The sequence below is a fragment of the Diorhabda carinulata genome, chromosome 6 (assembly GCF_026250575.1).
Source record: "Diorhabda carinulata isolate Delta chromosome 6, icDioCari1.1, whole genome shotgun sequence".
NCBI classification, from domain to species: Eukaryota; Metazoa; Arthropoda; class Insecta; order Coleoptera; family Chrysomelidae; genus Diorhabda; species Diorhabda carinulata.
Genome location: NC_079465.1, coordinates 20,345,940 through 20,373,135, shown reverse-complemented (window position 1 = coordinate 20,373,135; position 27,196 = coordinate 20,345,940). Strand labels below are relative to the sequence as shown.

Genomic DNA, 27,196 nt, shown 5'->3' with positions numbered 1-27,196 from the left:
GATTTAAAAATTCTCGGAACAGAATTTAATATACGAAAATGGGAATTTTTAGAAATAGTTCACATTTATAAGAACGAAAAAGCTAACTTCACTTGGATCAATTATAACAATTTTTACATGTTTTCCATAAACATGGTACCCGCTTATGGGTACGGGAAGTGGAGGAAGCTCGGGGAAAACTTAAAAACCAAAACGCTACAGGCAGTGATGGAATAGCAAATGAACTTTCAAATAATTGTCTTATATAAGGACAACAAAATACAGGCCAGAATAGACGGACACCTTATAGAATAAATAAACATAGGCACGGGTATAAGACAGGGAGATTCTTAAGCCTCCTACTTTTTAATTCATAATGGATGAAATGATAAAGACAATGAAAAGAGGAAGGGTTATAAGATGGGAAATAGAGAAATAAAAATTCTCTGCTATCTCATGCTATCCTTATAGCAGAAAGTGAAAACGACCCACAAAGATTGGTCCACAAGTTTAACATAGTAGCAAAGAGTAGCAAACAGGGAAATTTCATCTCTGTTATAATAGTAAAGTTGAGTGAGAAATACTAAACCCTGCCATGCACTATCCGAAGATTTAGTCACCTGTAAATCCTTCAGTAGATATTTCTATACCCCATTCATCTTTAATAAGTTTTGTCATCACATTTAAGATTTTTAAAAGAGGCACTTGAGATCTCTTTGGATTTCTAATATGTTGTATTAATTGCTTTTTAAATCAGGGTTCCCATTTGCAATGCTAATGAGGAAGATTCAATAAGAAAACTGATTTAAATAACCTTAGTGTCATAGAGTTTGGCGGTAACGCTGACTATGTAACTTCTATGTTACCTAGCAACGATAGTGACGAAAGAGATAATTTATTGCCAGATGAAACCATCGAAGAAGAAGTGTCCGAAAACGATGAGGAATTAGCTCTAGAGGAAAATCAAATATCAGAAGAAGACATGAACGAGAATGATAATTGAAAAGAGGTAACATCTAATATCTCCAAATTTCAATTTAATGTAACTCAATATGGTGTAAAAATTGATGGTATGGAGCACATGTCGTTAATCGTTTTTGAACAGATATGGGACCATGATATTATGGATGTTATGCTGACAAGTACTAATAATTATGGAACATATCTGTCCCAAACAAATTAGGCAATTATTCACACACAATCCTTTATACTATCATCCAATTTTTTTACAATGTATGAGTAGGCGTTGATTTGAACTAATACTTTTATGCTTGAGCTCTAATTGGAATGATAATGATCCAAATAATCGCCTTAAAAAATTGAGAGGTCTTTTGGATTTAACTGTAAAAAATAGTAACTCGGTATTTTCTCCTTCAGAGGCTTTAATCTTAGACGAGTCCATGTTACTATTTAGAGGCCGCCTTGTGTTTAGGCAATACATCATAAATAAAAAATCTAAATACGGTACAAAATTCTACGAGGTCACTTCCCACGATGGGAAGGAAGAGATCGAGAACAACCAAATCCAGAACACAATTCTAAGACCGAGGAACTTGTTTTAGATTTATGGGACCGTACCTCAACAAAGGTCAAGACATTTACATGCATAATTTCTAAAATAGCGTTTCCTTATCTTCAAAGCTATTGCAGCATAAAACTCATTCTACGGGAACGCTAAGAACAAACAGACGAGGCAGTCCTTCATTAGTTATAAAAAAAATTGCGTATGGGTGAACATATTTGGAGAAAAAAAAGACCGAGAGCGTTTATAGCAAATCGAAAGACAAACGCGAAGTTGTTGCGATAACGACTGGATACAAGCCAGTTATAGTTACAGTGAGAAACAAATATGGTATTGAAAAGGAAAAGCCTATAGAAATAGATGCTTACAATAGACACATGTCTGAAATCGATAAAAGAGACCAAATGCTAAGCTATTATAGTTGCCCACTCAAAACGTTGGTACAAAAAAGTGATTTTTCGATTTTTGGACATTGCAATGTGGAATTCATATTTCTTATACACAAAAACTGTGAGAAAAATTAAGTTTATCGAATTCAGAGAAGCTTTTATTCGATCTTTACTTCAAATAGAAGATATTTGAATATGGCAGAAAATGTGTCAAACAAAATCCAATAAATGGAAAAGATGCTCCTAGCCCAAATTATAATTTCTTGGAAAATATTCCAGATCCTCAAGATTGTAAAAAACCCAATTTATTTTTAAAATGTAGAGAATGTACGAAAAACAGAATTAGGCGAGAAACGAGATGCAGGTGTGAAACTTGTCTAGGTAAGCCCCCACTTTATCCTGCACCCGTTTTAAATTGTGGCGAATAATACTTTGTTGATACATATATGCGTTTTTTTGATAATTATTATTACATTTCATTCATGTTATTTTTCATTTTTGTTTAGTATTTGATAACATATTATCCATTTTTTATTAGTTTAGTTTAGTATAGCCTTTTTTGTATTTTTTACATTATTGAGCTTTTTCAGAAGTCAAATAACATATATGTATAAGTTTTATAATGATATTGAAAAATTTAGTGAAGTTGCAATAGTGTCACACAAAGCATCTCCACCAATTCAATGTTGGTTGTTTTGGCTTTGGCTTGACTTTCCTAGACTTTTTGGTCTTTCTTTGGGCTGGTTTCCTAAGGGTTTCCATTCTGATAATTTTTTAATTTCATTATTATTTTGCGATTTTATGAATCTGGTGATAGTTTCATTAATATTTCTCTACTTTCAGCATTCATAAGGATTCTATATTGTCCGCCACTCAACTTTTTTGGTCCATATATTCTTCTTATCATTTTTCTTTTGAAGGTGTTGAGTTTTTCCTCATCAGCTTTTGTTAGATTCATTGTTTCTCCTTCATAGATTACTGTTTGCGTACTGCTGTAGATTTTCATTTTAGTACGCATGCTGATTTTTTTTGCAAAGCATTAGAAGCCGGAATTTATGATAAGCTCAATAGCCTGCTTGGATCCTTTAAATAATTTCCGCTCCTCATCCATCATTGGGTTGTTAACTGTTACTCCCAAGTATTTAAAATTGTTAACCTCCTCAAATATATATTTCCCTATCTCTATTTTCTTAAGATAGGCGCAATTTTTTTTCTTTTTCACTACATTTACTTCGTTTTCCCTTCGTTTATCTCTAGCTTTCTTTTACTAGCTTCCTATTCGATCTTTACACATCTCGTTATTTTTGCCAGATCATCTGCAGTTGACTTTCTTGAAAGGAGTATACGGATCATAGCAATCCTTGTATAGGTATGAGCCAAATTCTTTAACTCTTATCCATTTTACCTCATTTCTGAAAGCTACTTTTTTAGTGAGAATGTTCTTTTTTCGATTGATGAGCTTCAGTTTTTTCGGGAGGTCTTTAAAATTTCTGAAGTGAGAAGTCATATCAGTAACATGGTTCTTTCTTCCACTGTTCTGTATAATATCTCGATATTGGTCCGGAAGGAATATGGTCTCATGTTTCCTCAAATTTTTTTCGATTCTTCCAAAATCTCGATCACTATCAAGATAAGAATGACCCACTTCGTGAAATTTATGCTCAATCACTTTGAAATAACCTTTAAGAATGAGGTACTGGTACAAGAATAACATTGTCGCATTCTTGTTCTGGCCAGAGCAAGAGTCTGACCAGATAATGTACTGTACTCCTCAAAGAGTCATCGAATTCGATTAGGGTTAGTAGACAGCTAGCCACCTCATTGCTTCCCCGACAAGCAACGTTTTCAGTCCACGTAAAGAATTGAGCATAATCCTTTGAGTGAGTAATGATGTGCACACCGAGATTATAGAACCACATCTGCCTCAAATAGAACGCCTTGCTCACACTGAGCTTAGGGAGAGGCATCGTCTGCTGTAAATCGACTGTAAGGTAAGCAACATCCCTTCTCAGTTTGGATGATTCTCGGTCAAATCTTTGCAAATCAAATGCTTCTCGATAGCTTGCAGCATGATTTTCATTGACTTGTCCCATTTCACAGGTGCTGCATGTGTCGCTCCTTGGATGACCAAACGATAAATTAAATTTGGAAGAAAAGATATGACGGTAAGTGCACTCGGGGACTTTGAAATTGTCAGGCTTTCCATCATTATGGACCTCTGCTAAATAAAGTTGATACATTTTTTTTATTGAAAGCAAAGGAGACAAGTACTTTTTGTGAATGTTTTTATTCCTCGAATAATGTGATTCTTCGCAAGGGAAACTTCTAATATGACTTTCAATGTATTCTGAAATTTGTGCAGCTATCTTGTGAGGCCGATTTGTATGTTTGCCTCGCTGGTCGGGAGGTGGGATACTATAACCAGCCTTTATTGATTTTTGAATGTGATCAATTTTTCCCCTGCCAACTCTAAAAAGAGCTGCCAAAGCAGTTTTGCACACGCGAACATTTTCACGCCCATTTTTCACTATATAGATAAAAGATGAGGTCTTGTGGGTCTTAGCTTCTCTCCTTTGCCTTTGCACAGGCATTATTGAAATGCAGTTATACAAATAGGCATTTTTTGCATTCGTGTCTAATTTATAAAAATCGAAGAAGATATGCTCTCGTTGATGCTGGTTAAATTTGCCATTGCAGTGAAATGGGCATTTGTTATTACATAACATTCCCAGATTTGGGGTTTTCTTTTGGATTTCTTTACCTGAATATGATAAGTAGGCTTCTCCTTTTTTCCTCAAAATGGCGGCTTTTTTCTTTTTCCAGCAATGCGGATTGCGTTTTCTTTCCCTAGAGGTGTTATCTCTAGGAATATATACTTTTTGTATCTTTTTTGGAGTTAGACTTTGGGTGGTCAAAACTGCAAGGAATTGAACTGCTTGGTTTTCACCAAGAGTAGTACATGCTAAATCAGAGCTCTCACTTCCATCCGTTTCGCCGTAGGGAACTATAGGAGTTGACAATATAGTAGGCACAACATCTTGACCAACTCTGAAAGATTTAATCTTAAGTAAGTTACGTCGCTTACTTGAAGTAGCAGTATCTTCGGATGAGGATGACTCGGAGCTTGGTAGATACTCATCACTGCTCTCCTCGACGTCTACAAGAAAAGCTGAAAAGAAGAAGAAGAAAAAAAATTTTAAATGTTGTTTCAACTAACGTTGCTCATTTTCTAACAAAAGTTTGATGAAAGGAAACTTTTAAGGTAGTTATTATGTGCCAAAGTTCAACTTACTTTCATAAACTTCTTTCATTTTCATCGAATTTTCCTGATCGGTGCTCTTCTCTTCCTCAGAAGGGTCTTGAAGGGCTGAGTCTCCGCTTAACCCTCCAGGGACAATTGTTAATTAGCTATTTAAAGTCACAGGAAAAATAAAAAATAAATTATTTTTCGTCTTGGGAAAGTGGGAAACCGGAAAAGGTCACATTCGTCCTTGAGAGGTAAAAATAAAAACAAATAAATCAAACTAAAAAATCGTCATTTATTAACTATTATTACTTTTTTCTAGTATAAGTAAACTGTCATAAACTATTTACGTATGTTATGAACTATCATTTATAATAACTGTTACAAAAATAATGATTATTTTGTCACTTTTTATGGAAACCCGAAAAACATCGCACACACAACCCGACTTCGCACTTTTCGCAAATTGTTCTTACAACCGAACTACAATCCTTTCCTGCACATCTTCTCCTCTTCTTGCCTTCAGTTTCGGTTATATAATGATCCAAATGATCAAATCGCAAAGTTTCCATCACCCGATTCGAAACTGAAGTGACAGATGATGACCCACCAAGGGACTTTGAGTCAGTTTTGTACCTTTTCAAATACGTTTGGCAAAGTTCTCTACGAAAGTTTAATTTCGTTATATTCCCTATTGATTTCCTGTACATTACCCAGGCATTATTTGTTGCTGCATCAATCATCCATGTAAATATTGGCCACCACCACTTTTTGCTCCTAATGGATATTCTCCATTTTGCCAAATCTTCAACCATGCGGTCAGTGCCTCCCATATGTTTATTGTACATATTTATACAATTAGGTTGTGTTACCGTAATATTTTTCTTATCTTTACGGCTGTACCTCTTCACCTGTGATTGTGGTGTCGAGCCGTAAGCTGTCGAAGCAACGCTAACTACGGAGCTATCCATCCATTTATTGACGAATATTCCATCGGCCCATTCTAGCAAACTTTTTAAGTTTCCTCTTTTTGATTTTTTCATGAATTGATTTGTAGGAAGAGGACAGTCCTTTGGCAAGCGATTTTCCCTTATCGTCCCTGTTCCACTGTAGCCAACATCCTTCAGATGTTTTAATAAATTCATTCCCGTGAACAGATTATCGAAATACAGCTTGTAGGGCAGTTTTTTCTTTGCATCTGGTAGCTCATTAAGCATTTGTACAAGTGGAGCAGCCAAACATCAACTCGTACTCTGAGTTAGACTTCGGATTTTTTCCTTGATATACATCAAAGTTGACCAGGTATCCAAAATTAGTGTTCAGGCACCACACCTTATATCCAAATCGGATTGGTTTTCCACTAATAAACTGTTTACAGCCATGTCTTCCGTAATATTTGATCATGGCTTCATCAAAAGCCAAGTGCTCAAAGGGCACAAAGTGTTTTTGAAAATTCTTTGTTAATATGTCCACCATAGGACGAAGCTTCCACATCTTGTCTGTTGCCGATGCTCCTTTGCTGTTGTCAGCAATGAGTAGATATTTCATTATTTGTATGAATCGATCCCTCCGCATTGAGTTTGCCACCAATTCGTTATGCATGTCATCTTTCGTATCCCAGTAATATTTTTTCCCAGGCAAAACGTTATATCCCGAGAGAATCAAAATTGCTATTATTACCTTTATTTCTTCTTTTTTTATTTGAGGACTCGGAGAGTTTTTGAAAAGGGCGTATTTTTCCGACTCTTCTTGGAGGAGCTGAATTATCTCATCATCAATAAATAATTCGAAAAAGTCTGCTGGTGTTAAGCATTTGTACTCATCATAACTGAATTTTCCGAACGCATCGGTTGGTTGAGAAAAAAGGTCTCCTTCTATCCATTTTCTTTTGCTTGTAGGAACGAAACCCAGCACTGATTTATCAATTTCATCTTTTCTGCCCACCAGTCTGATTTCTGCATCTGCCGCTAATTGCCTGCCACCCAGATTGTCAAGCAATCCACCCTCATCTTCGTCCGCACTGTCTTCTTCTGAAAGAACATTTGGTTCTGGAGGAGTTATGAATATTGCCTCAACATCAGGTTCTTGTTCGTCATCTGACGGTGCAAGTAACATCTGCATTGCCTCCTCTACCGTTATTCCGACGAATTTCAAATTCTCTCTGCAACAAAAGAGATCAATGCGAGAAATTGAAAATAAACATGAATTAAACAAACAATGTGGCGTTATATGAAGGGGATTCTAAGGCAAATTTAGAAAAATTATTTACGACCGCCTTAGCTTGATTTATGAAATTGGATCAATACAAATCAAAAATTAGTTTTATTTGTATTGAACTATAAACCGACTACGATTTCGATGAAAATGATGCAATATTCAGTTATATTGAGCGAAACTGATTAAAGAATATATGTATGAAAAAAAATTGTTTGTAGAAGAGCATTTGAAAAAGAGTAGTGGCAAGGACGAACGTAACCGTGTGGTAACACACGAATTCCCGTTCTCATTACATCCGATGTAAATGTTGTAGAATGATTTTGTTTGTTTACACAATTACTTTAAGGTGTAATGAAAAGAAAAACACCGCACTTGAGTAAAAAATATTAGTTGAAAGTAGTAAAAATTGACTTACCCAAACTCCATAGTCATGTTGAAAAAAGGGAAGATTTCAATTTCAATTTCCGATCACAAAAACACTTGTTACTCCACTGTTTCCACTTCTAAACTGACAATCTGGGGTTCAAGACACGGAAAATGAAGTAAGCAGCCGTTTTCAGGTATAATTAGAAAGGAGGGAGACAATAGAACAATGAGAGGAGCACCGTTACCATAGGGTCACGTTCGTCTCTAAAGGGTTTTAAGTCGCTTCGTAGATCTTTATTCTGAGAATCTGGAATGTAATTAAAATACAATCTTAATGCGAACGTTTAGTAATGAGTGCTCTTAGTGAACATATACATACAAATTTTTGTACAGTCCCGCTAAACCAAACTAGTATTATTCCGAATTTTAAGAGTAATCAAATCATTTTTATTTTTTATTTTATTTTATTTTTTTTCTTTATGTAAGGCGAAAGAATTATTTTTTAAATTTGTTAGAATTTTATTTATTTATTTTTTATTTTATTAGAATAATACTAACATGTAATATGATAACCATGTAATATGAACTATTGTTTTCGTAGAACACATGCCACCCATTTTCTGATAATGCTTTTAATCTTATTTTTATTCGGTCTCTTCTAAAAGTTCCGGACCTTTAAATTTTTATTTGTTCATTCTAATAAATATAAATGCCGTGAGAAAAAGGTAAATAACTTGCTACCCTCAAACAAACCGAAAAGCCGACAAGTGTTGTTGTCTGGAAGCTCCCCTATATTCTCAAAAGAAAACGTTGAAAAGGTACCTTCTACGTTATTTAGGGGAAATCCGATATTGGCAAAAGAACAATACCAAAGATTATTCTCTAAAAAATGTTTCTATCTAATTAAATAAGATAATCTTACACTATTTTAAGTAGTTGTTTTGTTAGAACTAAAACACTTTTTATAAAAACTTCAGTGGTAAACTAATGTTATTTTAATTTACGTTACCGGTAATCCGACTGCAAACCGATTGATTGATATTACTAGTTGGGAAAAGCGAGGATGTACTCTATTATTAAGTAATAAACACAAAGTATAACCTGTTGCATACAATTTCATATATTTAATTTTGTTTATCAAATTTAATTTGTTTGCACTTACCGCTTGAGTTCCTGTTGTCACAAGAATCACTTTTCAATCTTTTAAGAGCTTCTCTAACCATACGTTTTCCTCTTGATTCCATTGTAGTTATTAAAACTATTTTCTGAATATTATTTTTTGAAAAAGAAACTATCAAGAAACACGTTACACATTAGAGAAGATATTTATAAACTACCTAGAGGTTATCCATGCAACTAAGACCTCATGTTCGTTAGTGGAAGAACATGTCAAGGTCGTAACTTTTTAAGTGGAAGAAGATGTCTTATACCCATAGCATGTTCTTTCATTACCAACTTGGCATCGACCTGTGCATATAACAACTTCATCCACTGAAAATAGCTTTAGTGGAAGGGTTAGCGAAAAGGGGAAACATGCTATGTTTAAAGGACAGAATAACATGTTCATCCACATGAAAATCTCGATTTCCTCAAAAATGTCACTTAACATGTTCATCCACTAAGCTCTTCAATTGTAATATTAGCTACTTTGAATTTCAGTGTTATATACGAAATTCTGCCATTTAATCTTTACCTTCAATATATTATCTCTTACCTGTTTGCTTATCACGAATCCTGTTCCGTTTCTTCCTCATTTATTTCCTCCTTCATATAATTAAGTGAATTCTTTTTTATCAATTCTTCATACATCCTTCCCTCAGGTTAATCATTTCTCTTGCTGTTTCCTCCATTTTTCTAGCCTTAGCATTTTTTTAATATTTCATGTACCTATTCTAATGATGTTTCTATTTTTACTTCTTCTCTTATTTATTTTTCTTATTTTTACCGTTTCCGTATTCATTGCGTGGTCTAATGTATTTCTGCATTTAATCACTTTTAATTAGTTTTTTTCGTTTGTTCTGGTTACCTTCTTGGTATTTTTTTCTGAACCTTTTCCTTTTTTAGGTGATCTCTTACTTACGATTCGTTTTTTGTCTTGGTTGTGCATATTGTGTATTAAATTCTCTAATCCATAAGGCCGAGCGCCCACCAAAGTAACGTGACGTGTGGCGTGGCAAGTGATATAGCAAACACGTAACAACAAAATGACGAATGGTGTGACACAACGCCTACCTATGTATCTAGAAACTAGTAACACCAGTTGTCAATATGTCTTCTTCTTCATCGGATGACGAAAGTTTTTTGGCTTTAGTAAATTTAATCAATGTTAATAACGCAAATAATAAAAAAGACAGTATTGGGTTCATCCATACTGGAAAAAGAATCAAAAAATTAAACGTAGTGTTTTTGATGTATTCAAAGAATTACATACCTATCCTGAGCGATTCCAATCATTTTATAGAATGAATACAAATACATTTAGTTTATTACTTCAAAAAGTAGGACCATCGATTAGGAAACAAGATACTAATTTTAGAGACTCAGTTTCACCGGAAGAGTGTCTTTTAATCACTTTAAGGTAAGTTTTTAAATAAAATCGTAATAAATCAGGTTTCAAAATAAGAAATCATAGATTCAAGAAAGATTTTATTTTATATAATTAAACACTTGAAAAACTCAAGTTTTTTTAAACAAAAATAAAAAAATACTTGTTAAAATAAAATAAAAAAATCTACCTTCCTAGCCTAACCTTTTTATACATTCTTATAAAAATAAATAAAAGTAGATATAATAATATATACAATAAAATGAATGATGAGATCAAAACTAATCAGTAATTATACCTTTTATTTTGTGGGATATTTCAGAAACTCAGCTAAGACATTTTGAGTACAGTCTGTCGATGGGTAGGTTATTGATGTTTGGTCGTTTAACGATGGTTCAAAACGTGTGCTTCGTTGATCAATATACATAGTTGAAGATGCCGATGATGTAGGGTTGTTAAAAGGCTCTAAAGTAGGTTTGTATGTATTTTCATTTAAAATGTTCCCAGCCAAATTAAGAATTCCAATTTTAAATCGCCTTTTCTGATCTGCGTTCATTTCTTTGAAATCGGGCAGAACACTCATTAGAAAAGACACTTCCGGATCTTGAGGCTTGTTCTCATGTACTATTTTACTGGTATTCTTTTTGGATTGAAAATATTCATAAGCCGAATTGTTCACATCTGATATTGAGATAGATTGTTTGGACGTTTTAAAATGTTTATTAGGAGGTTTGAATAATTCATCACATAACGGACTTGTTGATTGGATGCCATCAGGTTCATATTGATTATCTGATCTTATTTCATCTTCAGGTGTTTCAGGCAAGTTGACAGAACTATCACTTTCTTCAATAAAATCTTCGGACGAATTTTTAGATATTTGTGAGGATGGTCTATTACTATTACTGATTGACGAAACAGATTCGCGTGATTTTGTAAATGGTTGTAAAAATTGCATGTGCTCTGCAAGGTAATACGGTCTCTTTGATTTTGTAGCACTACCAGACGGACTAATGCTAGATTTCAGATGCCGTGTATATGACCTTCTTAAATTTTTCCATCGTTTTTTACAGTCAGCTACTGCAATGATAAATATAAAAGTTAAATAATTAAAAACGCAAAAATGTAAGTTATTAAAAAAAATAAAAATTTATTGAATAGGTTTACTATAATTATATTATTTACGATTGGTTGCAAAAAACGTTAATTATCATGTATAAAAAGTGCGCTACATGAATATAATATTTTATTTTAATATAATACTATAGGATAGTCCTACTTTTTATTATTATTTATCATTGTTAAAAATATTTAATATACTACTTTATATAATTAATAATACATTTTTTTATCAATTAATTTATAGTCCAAAAGTTAATTATCGAGTGATCTATTTTCAGGTATTATGCAACTGGAGGTTCCTTCAAATCCCTTAGTTTTTATTTTCTTAGAGGTCATACTACAATTAGAGGAATTATATTTGAAACTTGAAACCAATTTGTTTTACTTATATAATTCATATTAATTGTCAATTTGGTACTTGATTAGATATGTATTGAAAATATCTGTTACAAACAGAACAACTAATTCTGTGTGCCACATTAACACACCAAAAAAGTCTATCAACTTGGAAACTATTTTCAAACGTTACATAATTTATCAAAAATTTTCGCTGTAAGGTAATCAAACATTTATTATTCTTAGAGCAGTACGTTAAATTACTGTACGTATTGAAATAATATTTCTATTTGCTGCTATGTACTGTTCGATGGTCTAATACTTGTTTTTAATAAAAAAAACTATTGTAAAACTACTCAAATTTCTCACCTTATCTCTTTTTATCATTCGTAGGATTTAGCACCACGCTGTGGATTTCTGTTTTCAAAGAAAGTTCAAGACTCAAATATACACAATACAGTTGGGACGAGGAAATTATCGCAAAATATTACAGAACCGGTATGCCGTTACCGTTAAACTTGCGGAGTTCACTGATTTTAGAATTTCATGAGCAGTCCTACATGCGATATGTAGCTGTTGACATAAAAGATTCTGCGATCAATTGGAAGGAAACTTTTGGATCGATGTGTTCAATAATTTTGTATCTTTTTAATTTTAAAAATACTGATAAAAGAAAAAATAATTGAGAATACAATTAATATTGTTCTCTTTTTCTCTTTTCTTGAATAAATTTTTTCTAGTTTTGGTATATTTCAATGCATTTCGTGTTTTATATGGCGCTTCATTGTTTCAATAACAGACTGGTCCATGGGTTGCAGCAAACTTGTAACATTGGGAGGCAAAAACGTCGTTTTAAACTGCCCATTCTCTCTTTCCAACAGTTCTGCTGTTCACTTCATCATACCATTCGGTAAACAAAGCTACAGTCATCCAGGCCTTGGGTTGACTTTTGTAGAAGAGTGGAAGTTTTTTTACGTTTTTTTAAATGCTCTTAGATTTTTTGATTTTCCTATTAAAAGAAGTGGTAGTTTATGATTTCCAGTGGAGTTGGCACAGTTAAGCACTGTAACACGTTCTTTACTGACCTTATGTCCAGGGGCACTAGATTCCCTTTTAGAAGCCAAAGTGGTTTTTGGTAATGCTTTCCAAACAAGGCCAGTTTCATCAGCATTATAAACAAACTCCGGATCATAGGATTCTGCTGCAGTTTTAAATTTTTCAATAAAATTTTCAGCAGCTGCAGAGTCTGCTGAAAGCTTCTCACCAGCCAAATCTAACTCGCGTACACCATGCCTGAATTTAAAGTTCCTTAGCCAGCCGTTACTAGCCTTAAAAGATGGCTTTTTCACAAAGGATTGGACCTGAAATCGGATTTCCCATAGAACGTTGCTGCAAAAATCATTTAAACACGGCATCTTCCAAATTTTTGTTGGTTGCTGTCTTCATTGTTTTCCTGAAGGAACTTCCATCTTCATTTTCAAGCACCGAAACAAAGTTTAAAAGTGTTGACTTACTGTTACTCAGACAACTTCTTACCCGTTACACCTTTATCGAGTTGCTCTATAATTTTCAGTTTGTCCGCTAACGATAGCACAACACGTTTTCTTTTCGAAGCCATGGTAAAAAACAATACAGTACATACATATTGTACACGCACAAACAAAAGTCAGCCGTAGCGAAAGAGTAGCGTCCTCGAGCAAGGTCAATAGCAAACTGATTACAATCAAAACAAACAATGACAGGTGCTCCGTGACTGCAATGCGCCGGAACTGGAGTGGGGACTCATACCACGTGTTGTGCCTAAACTGACTTCGCGGAGGGAAGGACAATAGTGAGCGAACGCGCAAACACTGGCTTCGCGGGGGGAAGAATAATAGCGCACTTAGACTTTTTTTGGACAAATTTTTTTTCTGAAAGTGATTCGGATAATCGGCGATTCGGATAGTCGGAGTTCGGATAACTGGAGTTCTACTGTAATTTACAAATTTACAAGAAGATTAAAACAGAAGATATAGAAATTACGAAAGTAAACAATTTATTATTACCCATTAATTTAGGAACCAGTAACCTTATTTATACTTAGCATACTTTTATATATTACATAGACTCTATTACATAGAATATATTCATAAACAAATTAATAATCTGAAACAATTCTATTATAGTTTAAAAAATAATTTATCTCAAGCGAACGCTACAAATCCTATTTCATATCATAAATTAGCTGAACAATCATTAAGCAGAACAGAAATTTTGATTAATACTTTAGATAAAGAATTACAAAACATTTATCCACATTTAAGATTAAAAAGAGGATTAATAATTGCGGTAGGAAAAATACATAGATGGCTTTTTGGTCTCAGATGGTGAAGAAAGTGAATTTGCGAATATTGTTACACAAAAAATTAATTGATCATTATAATAAATCAATTACGACTCTATGAAGCAATCAACAGAAACTTTCTGATAATTTAGAGAAATTTCACATTTCAATAGAAAATAAAATAATAACTGAATAATTTTATAACATTTCACAGATTAATCTGGACTGACAAAGTTTAATTACATTGATTGATAATATTGAAAACGCGATAACATTTTCCAAATACAATTCATAGTTCTGTTATATCGAGTCAAGAAATTTTCGAAATGATTAAATATTTAACCACTATTTATAAAGAAGAACAAATCCCAAAATTTAATAATATTTTAACGTATTATCTCTTTCTGGGCTCACAAGTAACCTTTTCCAAATCCAAAATTATTTTTGCTACTCATGTTCCAATCCTGAAACCTAAAATCTATGAATTTTTTCATTTATACCCTATAATCCAAAATCATACGATATTTATCCCTCAACCTTACTTGGCCAGAAATCAAGAATAAGTTATTTTTATCAAAGAAGAATGTCCAGTGTTAGAAGAAAAATATTATTGCAAAGAAACATTTAAGTTAAAAGACAATTGTACTATTGAATTGTTAAAAAGATGCTCTGCTGCAAATTGTGTTGTTAGTGAATTGAATCTCCAAGAAACTATATAAGAACAAGTGACAAATAACGAACTTTTAGTAATTCCAAATTCAGAAACTGAAGTGATTTCTAAATGTGTTTCGGACCGTTATTTAAAAATAAGTTATCCATCGATTATAAAAATACCAAAGAACTGTAGCATCCAAATAGAAAGTGAAATCTTCTCAACTAACATACAAATCAAAAAAGGAAAATCAATAATATTACCGAAATTAAACCTGAAATTTTTGAATAATCAAATTTATAAATCTCCAAATTTAACCAGCATAGATTTTGAAAAATTATATGAAATAAATAAAATTGCTAGAAATATAAAGCCAATCTATGAAATTTACAATTCACAAAACCATGTATCAATAGGACTATGTACGATAATCATAATAATTTGTGTAATTTTAATATTATTATGATTAATTCGAAAATATAAAAGAAAATTTGTAGAAAACAGAAATTTGAAGAAAAGAAGAAAGAAGTCATGGAATTAGAAAAAAACAAGATATGAAAAATACCTCCGTCATTTTTCATTTTTATGGATGGAGGAGTTACATGGAGAAAATTCTAAGAGGTTATTTAAATAAAAAAAAATTGTATTAAATATCGTAAACATTCTATCAACATTTATTTTATTATAAATACGTACATTTGTAAACAACTTTCTAATGTATTATAGTTAGTTCGCTTAAGATATTAATTATAATCATTCAATAATATAAAATTAATTGTAATTTTGTGTTGAATAAATTTATTAAAAATAATTTTCGAACTCCGAAAATTATATTTCGTGTTATGGTTTGATAAACTGCAAACTCTCACTATTAGTTAGTTGGACAATCAAATACTCCAGTAGCATAACGTTACAATCATCAGGTAACTGATATATTTCTTTCATACTATCCACAGATTCCTACCGGGAGGTCTGTCGCATCAATAAAATTATTGTGAAGTGGTTTTGGCAACCAGGACCATTCACAAAAATGGACTCCAATAACAACCAAAATCAAATGTCTTAATCACAACCTATCATAAGTAACTGCACAAATTCCTATGTTGCCGCAACCCTAACTAAACCTCCTCCTCCTCCTACTTTTCCAAATAGGGATCAAGCTATTATCTTTCATGCTATTCCCAACACAGTTTTCTTTGAGTATGTTGAAGCTGTAGGAGATATTGTTACCCCCAAAAATATTACCTTTGCGTCACGAATCTCAAATAACCGTATTTGTATTTATCTATCCTCGAGTAGTATCGTCAATAACCTTTTCAGTACCCGTCATAGCATTTCCATTAACTCCACAACTATCCCTATCCGAAGACTTATTACACCGGTAAAACATATTTTCATATACAATGTATCTCCCACAATTCCTCACTCCATAATTGAAAAAACTCTGAAAGATATTGGACTACAGTTAGCTTCCACTGTTTCGTTTGTAAAATGCGGTGCACTAGGTGATGAATACGCTCACATTATGAGTTTCCGCAGAGTTTCTTACGCTATCCCTGACAACGAAAACTTCTCTGTACAAACATCTCTCCTAATTACTTATGATAATACACAATACAGAATAATGTATCATCTGATAAGCTTGAATGTTTCTTATGCAAACAAGCAGGACATACTGCCTACTCCTGTACCAATGCTCCTACTTCCTTAACTCAAGATACCTTCCACCACTCGCCAACTCTATGTCACAGTCTACGGTAAATATCTCCCCCGATAGTGCTCCCAGAGATAACACAATTATCAAGCCATCTAACTCATGGACAAAAAAGAGCCATATCAACTGATAGCAATGTTGATACCCCTCTCCTACTCACACCGGAAATCACACCTGACTCAACAATAAATCAAATGCCTCCCCCTCCACTTATTTATCCTAATACCTCTTCTAAACATCTGAAAAAAAATCCAAAACAATCTTTGATCTTTATAAATTAACACCCAGCACTCAAAAGGCAATACACGCTATTTACGAAAAAAATCCCTCAGATGTCACTCTTACAGAAACCCAGTTCACAGCTTTCTTAGAAAATGCACATGGAAATATAGACCCTCTCAAGGAAGCTCTACTATTCCTAGAAGAAAATGTCCCTCAAAAACCGCCTCACAATAATTAGGAAAGACTCTGATAATATAAGCGTTTCCTCCGAATATCAAACTGAGGAAGAATACAATACGCCACAACCCGAATACCTGCAAAAATCCTCATAGCCACCCTCATCACCTCTAAGTCAAGAGCCACCTTCAAATGAATCCAATGGAACTGCGATAGATTCTTTCCTCGATTAGAAAGAATCCAGCAATTAGTTGTTGATGAACAGCCTGAAATAATATGCTTTCAAGAAACCAATACCAAAATATCCAAGCTTCCCAAATTAAAAAACTTTGAAGGGTACCACTTTATCCGCACCGACTGTATTCGTGCCAGTGGTGGCACATTAATCTTTATTTCAAGCAAACTATTTTCGTCACACCTCCTACTCACAACAGATCTTGAAGATATTGCCATAACCACTTGGTGCCCTAATAAACTCACTATTTGCAGCATATATATTCCACCTAACCACCCTCTTAAAGATACAGAGCTATTAAACCTTATCTAACAACTTCCCACCCCATATATTCTAGTAGGTGATTTCAGTGCCCACAACACCATGTGGGGATCCAACTATACATTTGGTAAAGGTAAAACTATTGGAAGAGTAATTAATTGTACAGGTTCCTGTCTATTGAATGCAGGCTCCAGTACACATTTAAATTTTTCATCCGGTACTCTCTCCTCTATAGATCTGAGCTTCAGTGGCCCTAAATCAGCTACTATACTAACTTGGCAAATTGCCGATGACCTTTATGACAGCAATCACTATCCTATCTTCTTATCATCCAATAAACCAAATACTCAACAAAGTTCAACCTGGACCTACTGGCACCTAAATAATACTGACTGGACCAGTTACACAACTGAAGCAGATATCACTTTATCCACCCTTCCACTCTCCGACAATACAGGCAATAACTTGTCGTTAATTACAAGCGCCTTAATCTCAACTGCCAATACGCACATTGGCAAAAATGTTATTTCACATAAACGAAAAACAGTTCCCTGGTGGAATATCTCATGTCAAATTACTGTAGATGCCAAAATTTGGCACTTAAAAATTATCGAATAAACAAGAGCCAAACCAATCTTTTAAAACTTAAAAAAGCCAGAGCCAAGACCCGATATACCATAAAACAAAGTAAAAAATCTTCGAGAAACTATGTGTCCTCAATCAACGAAAATACTAATCCCACGGTTCTATGGAAAAAATTAGACAAATTCAAGGAAATAATAACAGTCACAAAATAGCTGATCTTATCTCTGACTGTGATTAGTGACAATCAAGAAATTGGTGAAACTCTAGCCAGAAATTTTTTTGAGAAATTTAGAAGCAAAATCAACCCCAACCTACACGAACCATTGCACATACGTAGATTTCTAGGAATTAGGCGGCCATAAGTCGAAATTCCAATAATCCAATAATTTTTTTCCTGTAATAGTAGACTACCTGACAAACAATAGCCAACCCCACCCACATCCCTAGACTGCGCGAGCGCGCTGCATTACTAGTCGAAACTTAATTGTTGCACTTACTGCACGTGAAAGTTCTTGACTCCCTTTTCGTATATCATTTTCTTCGGTGAATATTTTATGTGTCGTGTCATATTTGCTTGTTTAAGTGATGGATACCAATAATACGGGTAAGCCTTTATTAAATTGATAAGAAATTGTATTAAATATATTGTCGATAATACCCTTTTTTAGAAATGTTTTTTCTTTATTTTTTAATTTCAATCGAAAAAAAAGTTTACTTCCGCACCTTCTTAAAATCAGCTGCTATTTTTGCTAGTTTTAAAAATAAACGAGTTTGAAATTTTTTTGACAAATTAGGAAAAAATCGGATTTTATGTTTTTGTGTTAATATTATTTTTGATTGTTATAGGTTCACCTGGCTGCTCGGTGGTGAAAATGTTGACTCGTAAATACCTCTTCGATAAAATGAACGAGTAACATTCATTATGGTTAAATGAAAAAATTATATATTTAGAAAATTATTTACTCGTGTGTTACGGGGATACAGAACATAAAAATGTGATAAAAAAGAAGTTTTCGTATTTTAAGTGTGATTTGATAAAGAGGTGGTCTCGGGCGCATAGAATACTTGAAAACTTTTTGGCGGCCAATAATTCTTGGTTGGAAGGAACATTTGAGATCCCGCATCAAAGGCCAGACGACCTACCAAATCTTTCACCGAATCTAGCGAAAGAACAAAGAGAAGAAAAACTGAAGGAGTCCGCGCATCTTGCGACGAAGAAGTAATTGTTCACGCGGCACTACTAATTTTACAAACAGAAGGAAAAAGAAACGCGTCTACTGTTTTAAAAAACATTACAAATTCTTCTGCGTATGCCAGTGATTGTAAAAACAGACATTCAAAGTCTTAAGAAATAGAGCCCCTTACTCCTCTGCAATCACTGACAATGTTTATTGAAGCTGATTTGACCAGAAGACAGTACAAAATTATTCGAGCAACGAACAAAAGATTCTATCCACATTATGAATTATTATTGAAGGCCAAAGAAGATTGCTACCCACCCAAGGAGTCATTACGAGTGAAGTCTACCTGCGCAGAAGGAAACCTACAATCTTTGTTGGATCACACTGTAATTAGATTATCCCTCTTCTTAGAAGAAGTCTTTCTCACACTTGATGTCGTTGTAAGGAACTCGTTACTGTTAATCTGCAAATGGGGTTGTGACGGATCTCAACAAGCCCAGTTTAAACAAAGATTCTCAAACGATTTAGATTCGTAAAAGAATCTACTGACATCACAAAAGAAGAAATCAATTATGTAAAGAATAGTGTAAACTCATTAAACTTGACGAAAGTTGACCTCAATGGAGAGAATTATTTTTTTCAACATAGTTTTAAAATGACTATGGTTGACGGAAAGGTCTGCAATGCAGCTACAGACCTCAAATCGATCAGCAGATGTTATATATGTGGAGCTACATCAAAAGATTTTAATGATTTAACAAAAAAAAATGATGTATGCCCTGAAGCTCTTGGATTTGGCCATTCCGTATTACATGCAAGAATACGAATATTCGAAAGTGTGCTGCATTTAGCATATAAATTGCCCGCGAAAAAATATCGTGAGACGAACGGAAGAAGAATAAAATCTAGAAAAGCAGAAGAAACTTGATATTCAGCAAATATTTAGAGAGAAGACAGTCGATATGCCAAAAAGTAACTTCGGAAACACAAACGATGGAAATACCAGCAGAAGATTCTTCGAGAACACTGAATTGGCTGCAGAAATCACTGGGATAAGTTATGACTTGATTATTAGATTAAAAGTGATTAGAAGCCATAAGATTGACGTAGCAAAATATGATAAATACGCCATGGAAACTGCGAAACTATACGTTGAGTTATATGGCTGGCATCCTATGACTCCAACTATGCATAAGGTCTTAATTCATATATCTTCAATAATAGAAAATTCGTTGTTGCCGATAGGACAGGCAACTTTCGGAAGAAGCTGCTGAGGCTCGCAAAAAAACATTTTAGGTCTTATCGCCTAAACTTTGCTCGCAAGTTTTCGAGGGAAGAATGCAACTTAGATATTTATTATAGGTTACTATTAACATCCGACCCATTTATTAGTTCCATGGGAAAGGCCAAAAAACCGCTTCAAAATTATTTTTGCCCGAGACAATGCAGCTATTAATTCCTGCTGAGCCAAATCGACCAATGGAAATTGATGAAAGCGGCGAAAATTTAAATGTAGATGAATAAGTCTCCAATGTATGATTGATTATTTTTAGTGATTATCTATTTAGCTTATGTAACTTTAATATTGTATAACGAATGTAAAGATCCTTTTAATGATATAATATATTTACTTACTTATTAGAACAAAATAAACTTTGTTTTATTTAATAATACATACCTGAAAGTATTACTAAAACGTAGACAGCTGTCCCTCCTTGGGGAAAGACGTGAGTATGTCTTTATTCTCAATATAATATTAAAGAACACTTTGAAATCAATTACGATCTCGAATAAAATATTTTTTGATAAAAAATCACAAGTAAGTGCGCTTAACCACCGTGCACCAACAAATAATTTCGATAAGTTATTCCAAAAACAGAATTCTTTTTATGTAACTATTTTGCAATATAAATATCACATAAAATAATTTTGGCCGCCTAAATCCTGAAAAACGATCTATGTGCATTGATTGCCACACTCCTATATTCTCTACTATAACAACACAAGACATCACTTATCTAAACTCCCCTTTCTTACCCTTCATAACATCGATGGCAACATATTTTAGTTTATCCAGAATTTCCTATCATCGAGATCGTATAGTCTCAATTAATGACATTTTGTCATCATCTTACATTCAATCGGATGGGGTTCCACAGGGCTCGGTGTTAAGCCCTACACTATTCAACTTAGCGATAATCTCCCTTCACCCATTAGACACGTGCTATATGCAGATGACCTAGTAATATACTGCCAAGGACGTTCTGTCTCTACCACATCGCAACTAATTCAATCTGCTGTCGATACCCTTGGCAACTGAACTAACCACCTAGGTGTGTCTTTATCCTACACAAAATCTAAAATTATCAAATTTAGCCGACGTAGTCCATCCCCATCTCCTCATATCATGATTAACAACATATGTATCCCTATAGTTAACCACGGCAAAATACTCGGTATTACATGTGACTCACGACTGGAAACAACATCTACTAGAATCAAAAGGTGAGTGCAGTAAGAGGCTCAACATAATCAAAACCCTCACCTTGGGGTGCCGACGAAAATTCCTTCCTTAAAATATATAGATCACTTATACTCTCCAAACTTGATTATGGTTGCTTCATATATATATCAGCTTCCAAAAGATACCTTGACATCTTAAACCCAATACATAATACAGCTTTAAGTCTCTGTCTGGGAGCCTTTCGATCCAGCCCTGTTTAAAACCTCTATTGTGAAGCAAATGAACCTCCCCTTTATTTAGGACGTCAACAGCTTCTCTCTTACGCAGCCTCCGTATTCTCGAACATCCATAATCCTGTATACCCCCTTTTTACATCACCGACATCTATATCACACAAATTTCCCTTTTTTCCAACTTTGTATAGATTTTCCAATAAATCATATCCTAAGCTTAAAGCTGCTAGTACTGGATTCTTATCGCTCAGAACACGATTACTTGGTTTTGTGAATGGGCATCAAGTGAATTGTGCATGGATAGAACAAAGTTAGCCGTGTTTTTAGCTGTACTTGAGATAAGTTCACCAGTTTCCAAAGATGTCATTATGGCATAATAAACACTGTGACTCAACAATTGGGCAGCTAATTTAACCTTCACTTTTTCGAAAGAATTCGGATTGATGTACTTATCAGTTAGTTTCAAGTCCTTTTATCAAATATGCATGTACCTCGCAAATGAAGATACTGTAGACCGCTTCATGACCTTTCATAAAGGACTGATCATTATCAACAACACTTCGATCCAAGCCCGAAAGCTTATAACACCTTCCGAAAGATTGATACTCTCAAATGTATGCCCCACCATACCACACTCAGCTCTAATCGATGAACTTAACAAAATGGGTCTCAATACACTCTCACCAATGTTTTTCCTCAGAACCGGACTTAGGCATGGGCCAATCCGGGCGTGCGCCGGGGCCCCCGCTGCGGGGGGGCCTCGCGACGAGCCATATGATTGATTTTTAAACATATGAATGCAAGCGAAAAAATACATCCATAGCCAATGTTCAGAATCAACATAAATTTTTTTATGCGCAATCATTTTAAAAGTTCCGAAAAATCATATTTAAAAAAATGAAAGCTCGAATTTGCTCCCAATGCATGGTATCGCTGATTTATTTTTTAAAATCACAACGACGAGTTATAAACTACGCTTCCCCCGGATGAGCTGTAGATATTTTATTACATATTTACGAGTGTACGCGAGCGCTTGTTTTTTCTTGAAATCACCTCGTACATTGCGAAACATGGGAAACACTGCATTCTCGGAACAAGTGATCGTGTTTTGTTTTGATGCGCTCTACTCGCATCAATAGCATAAGTGTCAGTCTGAAGTTTAGTCGACTCGAGTACGGTGGTGCATCGACTCGCGAAAAAAGATTCAATTCTAATACTTTTTGTTGATATTGCCAAGGTGCAACGTCATTGAATCATATTTTTGAGTTTAAACTTGTGAGTGTGAGCTCTGCTCTTTTTGCTGTTACATATCAGGTGAGAGGACATTTTTATATTCCAATACAGTTTACTCCGATTTTAGACAGTGCCATTAGTGTAGATATATTTTCAAGGTGGCTGTCAGAAAAAAAATGAAAAGAACTTATGAAAGTGGAGCCGTAAAAAGAAAAAAAGCTAAACAAATTGAAATACAGAAATCGAAATTGCCGAAAATCGATACATTCTTACCACAACAAATCGTTGTTTCGGATGTTCAGGGTAATACTACAAATGACGCGCACGAAATATCGAGCAGTGAAAATGTAGTTTCTCTGTGTGACAATGCCATTGAAAATAATGCAACTGTGACTACGGATAATATGGCTAATGAAAAAATTGAATCGGAGCAAAATACAGGCATTGTAGAAAGAGTAAATACCCACGAAGAATTGGAAAATGTTGGTTCTACAAGTAGCAATGTAAATAGTACGAATACTATCTATGAATGTGATCCAGGACTATGGGACATCAATGAAAATATGATAAATTATTCGGTTGAAAAGGGGCCTTGTCAAAATATTGAAAAATGATTTAAAACTTCGTTGCGCGAGTACCAAGAAAATGACCAAGTGAAGAAGAGATTTTTGACGTATACTGCTTTTAAACGCGATTTACCAAATGGAGAATAAGCTGATCGCGCGTGGTTACTATTTTCACAGCATCAAGGAAGAGTGTACTGTTTTTCTTGTCGCCTGTTCTCTATGAGCGATTCGCCTTTCTCAAAATCAGGTTTCAACGATTGGAAGCACGTTCACGAATCGTTGAAAGAGGATGAAAACAGTTTAGATCACCGAAAAAGCATGCTAGTCTATTTGGAGCGTCAAAAGAAAATTAACTGTATAGATTCTGAATTAACGAGACAGTTTCAAAGTGAGAGAGCATATTGGAGGTATGTTTTGGAGTTTTGTGTAAGCGTAATCATATATTTGACATCAAGAGGGCTGCCATTGCGTGGTAACAGCGATAAATTTGGCGAAAGCGACAATGGAAATTACTTAGGGCTATTAGAACTAATCAGCAAACACAATATTTTTTTGAAAGACCACATTAAAAAATATGGCAATGCGGGGTCAGGCGTTACTAGTTATCTTTCAAGTACCATTGCCGATGAATTGATAGAAATTCTTGCACACAGAGTACTTTCGTTAATAATATCTGAACTAAAATTAGCAAAATATTATTCAATCTCTGTTGACTCCACCCCAGATAGAAGTCACACAGATCAATTGACTTTCATTGTGCGCTATGTGTTGAATGGGAAAGTAGTTGAAAGATTTATTCAATCCATAGAAATTTTAGGACATGAAGGCGAGTATTTATTTAATGTAGTAGTATCTCTTTTGAAACATTATGACATTTGTTTAGCTGACTGTCGAGGTCAATCTTACGATAATGCGCCGAATATGTCGGGTTGCTATAAAGGCCTCCAAGCGAGATTTATACAGGTATGCCCAGAGGCGGTTTTTGTAGGTTGTTCGGGACATTCCCTTAATTTAGTCGGAACTAATTCCGCTTCATGTCACGCGCTAATAATTTCATTTTTTAACACTATGCAAAGTTTATATGTTTTTCTTTCGGCTTATCTATACCGCTGGGAAATTTTCACATCACAGGGAGTCACTCTAGTTCTAAAAGCTTTGTGCGGTACCCGATGGTCTGAGAGAGCCGACGCGGCTCAAGCTATGAAAGAAAATTATTCCAAAATTCAAAAAGCTTTGGAACTTTTGAGTGTCGATATAAAGCAAGACGCAGATGCTCGACATCAAGCTTTGTGTTTAATGAATAAAATGCAAGAGTTTGAAATCGCTTTTCTGACGGTGTTTTGGAATGACGTATTGAGCCGCATGAATAAAATCTCTAAGCTTTTACAAAAGGAAGATGCAGACCTCGCTCTGGTTGTGAATTTGTTGACATCCTTGCAAGCATTTATCCAAACCACACGTTCAAAATTTGCAGATTATGAAAAAGAGGCAATGAAACTGATAGGCTGTTCTACTCCTATTTACAAAGAAAGCAATAAGCGCATCAAAAAGCCAAACCTTAAAAATTCATATGTACAAAATTCGACTGACGCTGTTGTTTTAACAGCAAGAGAGAAATTCAGGACCGAAGTATTTTTAGTTGCAGTTGACAAACTATCTTCCGAATTAGCTCGAAGGAGTGCTCAATATAAAGCACTTTTTGAGAGATTTTCTTTCATCACCGAAATTCTGACGTTGAGTGATCTGCAGATTTCAAACTCTTGTGAAAAGCTTTGTACTTTTTACCCTAAGGACTTCGATGCAGCCAATATAGAGTCTGAATTTATTCATTTTAAATGCCATCTACTAAACGCAAATGTTTTCGAACCGACCAAAAAACTTTTCATTGGTGAAATGTATCAATTTATGTATGAAGAAAAACTATTTGCTATTTTTTCAAATGTTGAGATCGCTATGCGATTTAAGTATAATGCCATCAAATGCTAGTGGGGTAAGATCGTTTTCAAGGCTCTCCTTAATTAAAGATGACCACCGAACCACAATGACTCAAAAAAAACTAAATCAACATAGCGTATTGTGTATTGAAAATGAGCTACTGAAATCGATTGACTGCACTAGTGTTATTGAAGAATTTGTAGGTAGCAAAATAAGAAAAAAATGTTTTTAATTTATGAACGTAATTTTGTCCTATTTTTAGTTAGAAATAATGAATAAATTGAATATAATGAAAAATCAACTTGATGTAAGAATTCACGTAAAACGCCCGCCTTACATAGGCCCCTTAAGTATTTTGGCCCGGGGGCCACGATGACTCTAAGTCCGGCTCTGTCTTTCCTCAAAATTAGCTCCACAATTCCGGAATATAACCACATCTACAGCTTCAGAAGACAAATCTTTATTTCACCATCCACAATCCAAATACCCGATTGTCTAATGATTACACACGAGAACACTAGCTACAGAATTTACCTATCCCAAGACCGTCTACTATGTTTTACATGTAAAAAACCAGGTCAAACTGCAGCAAACTGTAAAAACTCCCAATCACAAACTTATGAACAACCCCAAATAGCTGAACTACCACAAAACCCCACCCAACTTTCCCAGCAGCCCCAAAATACCGAAGCCAATACTCCACAAGCACACACCAAGATCCCATCAGAAACCCCTATAACATCTCACTCCCAGAATATACCCCCCATAAACATAAAAGAAATTCCGCAAAACAGCACCAAACGCAACTACGAGCAAATAATTACGCCTCCTCCTCAAACAGAAGGAATTAAACCAGAGAACCCTAAGAAACCATCTTTCCCCAAACCAATAGGCCAAGTAAAAAGCCTAAAAATAAACCAGACATCTCTACAGAAATTCTCATGGAACCAAATAGAAAAGTCATTTCAGAGCAGAATCCTCCTTTCATATTGGACCACAACCAGATATCTGACCTTTTTGAAAATGTCTACGGCTCATCTGATCCAATTAGTATAATAAAGAACTACACAAATGATTTTACTGGATTAATAGACATGCTAACAAAAATTTACCCTTTCTTTGAGCACAGATCTATCAAAAGCAGATGCACTAAACTCAAAAAGAAACTGTTTTCTCACCTACAATTGAACATACCAGAAACGGACCTCTCAGAAACAGAAAGTGAATCATCTCAAACAAATATTAACTAACTGAACCAATAATTTACTTTAATATTTTTCTCTCCGTATTCTCATGGACTTTAAATCTATACTACAATGGAATACAAAAAGAAACCTTATTATACCGGAACAAAGCGGATTTAGACAACAAAGATCAGCCCTGGATAACATAATAGACTTGGAAAGTGAAATCAACGAAACATTTGCCCTAAAAAGCAGCTGTCTAGCTATTTTCTTTGACATTAACCGAGCTTTTGACACTGCAAGGCATGATTACATCATAAAAAATTATACGAATTCAACATACATGGTCACTGCCTGGATTTTATCAAAAACTTCCTGAGAAATCGAACATTTAAAGTTAAAACCAACGGCACCACCTCCGAAAAAACATATTTTAATAATGGTGTACCCCAAGGATCAATCATAAGTCCCACACTCTTCATCATCGCAATCAACGACATCCTGAAAAACT

At 34.4% G+C, this 27,196-nt stretch overlaps 1 protein-coding gene across 1 annotated transcript; it reads right to left on the bottom strand.

The window, feature by feature from the left end:
* Window positions 1-10,563: 10,563 nt before the first annotated feature.
* Window positions 10,564-13,338, bottom strand: LOC130895776 (uncharacterized). Its single transcript, XM_057803322.1, has 2 exons — window positions 13,257-13,338; window positions 10,564-11,342 (listed from the first exon to the last, which is right to left on the bottom strand). Exons 1-2 carry the CDS (start codon window positions 13,336-13,338, stop codon window positions 10,564-10,566), a joined length of 861 nt encoding a protein of 286 aa, XP_057659305.1.
* Window positions 13,339-27,196: the final 13,858 nt, after the last annotated feature.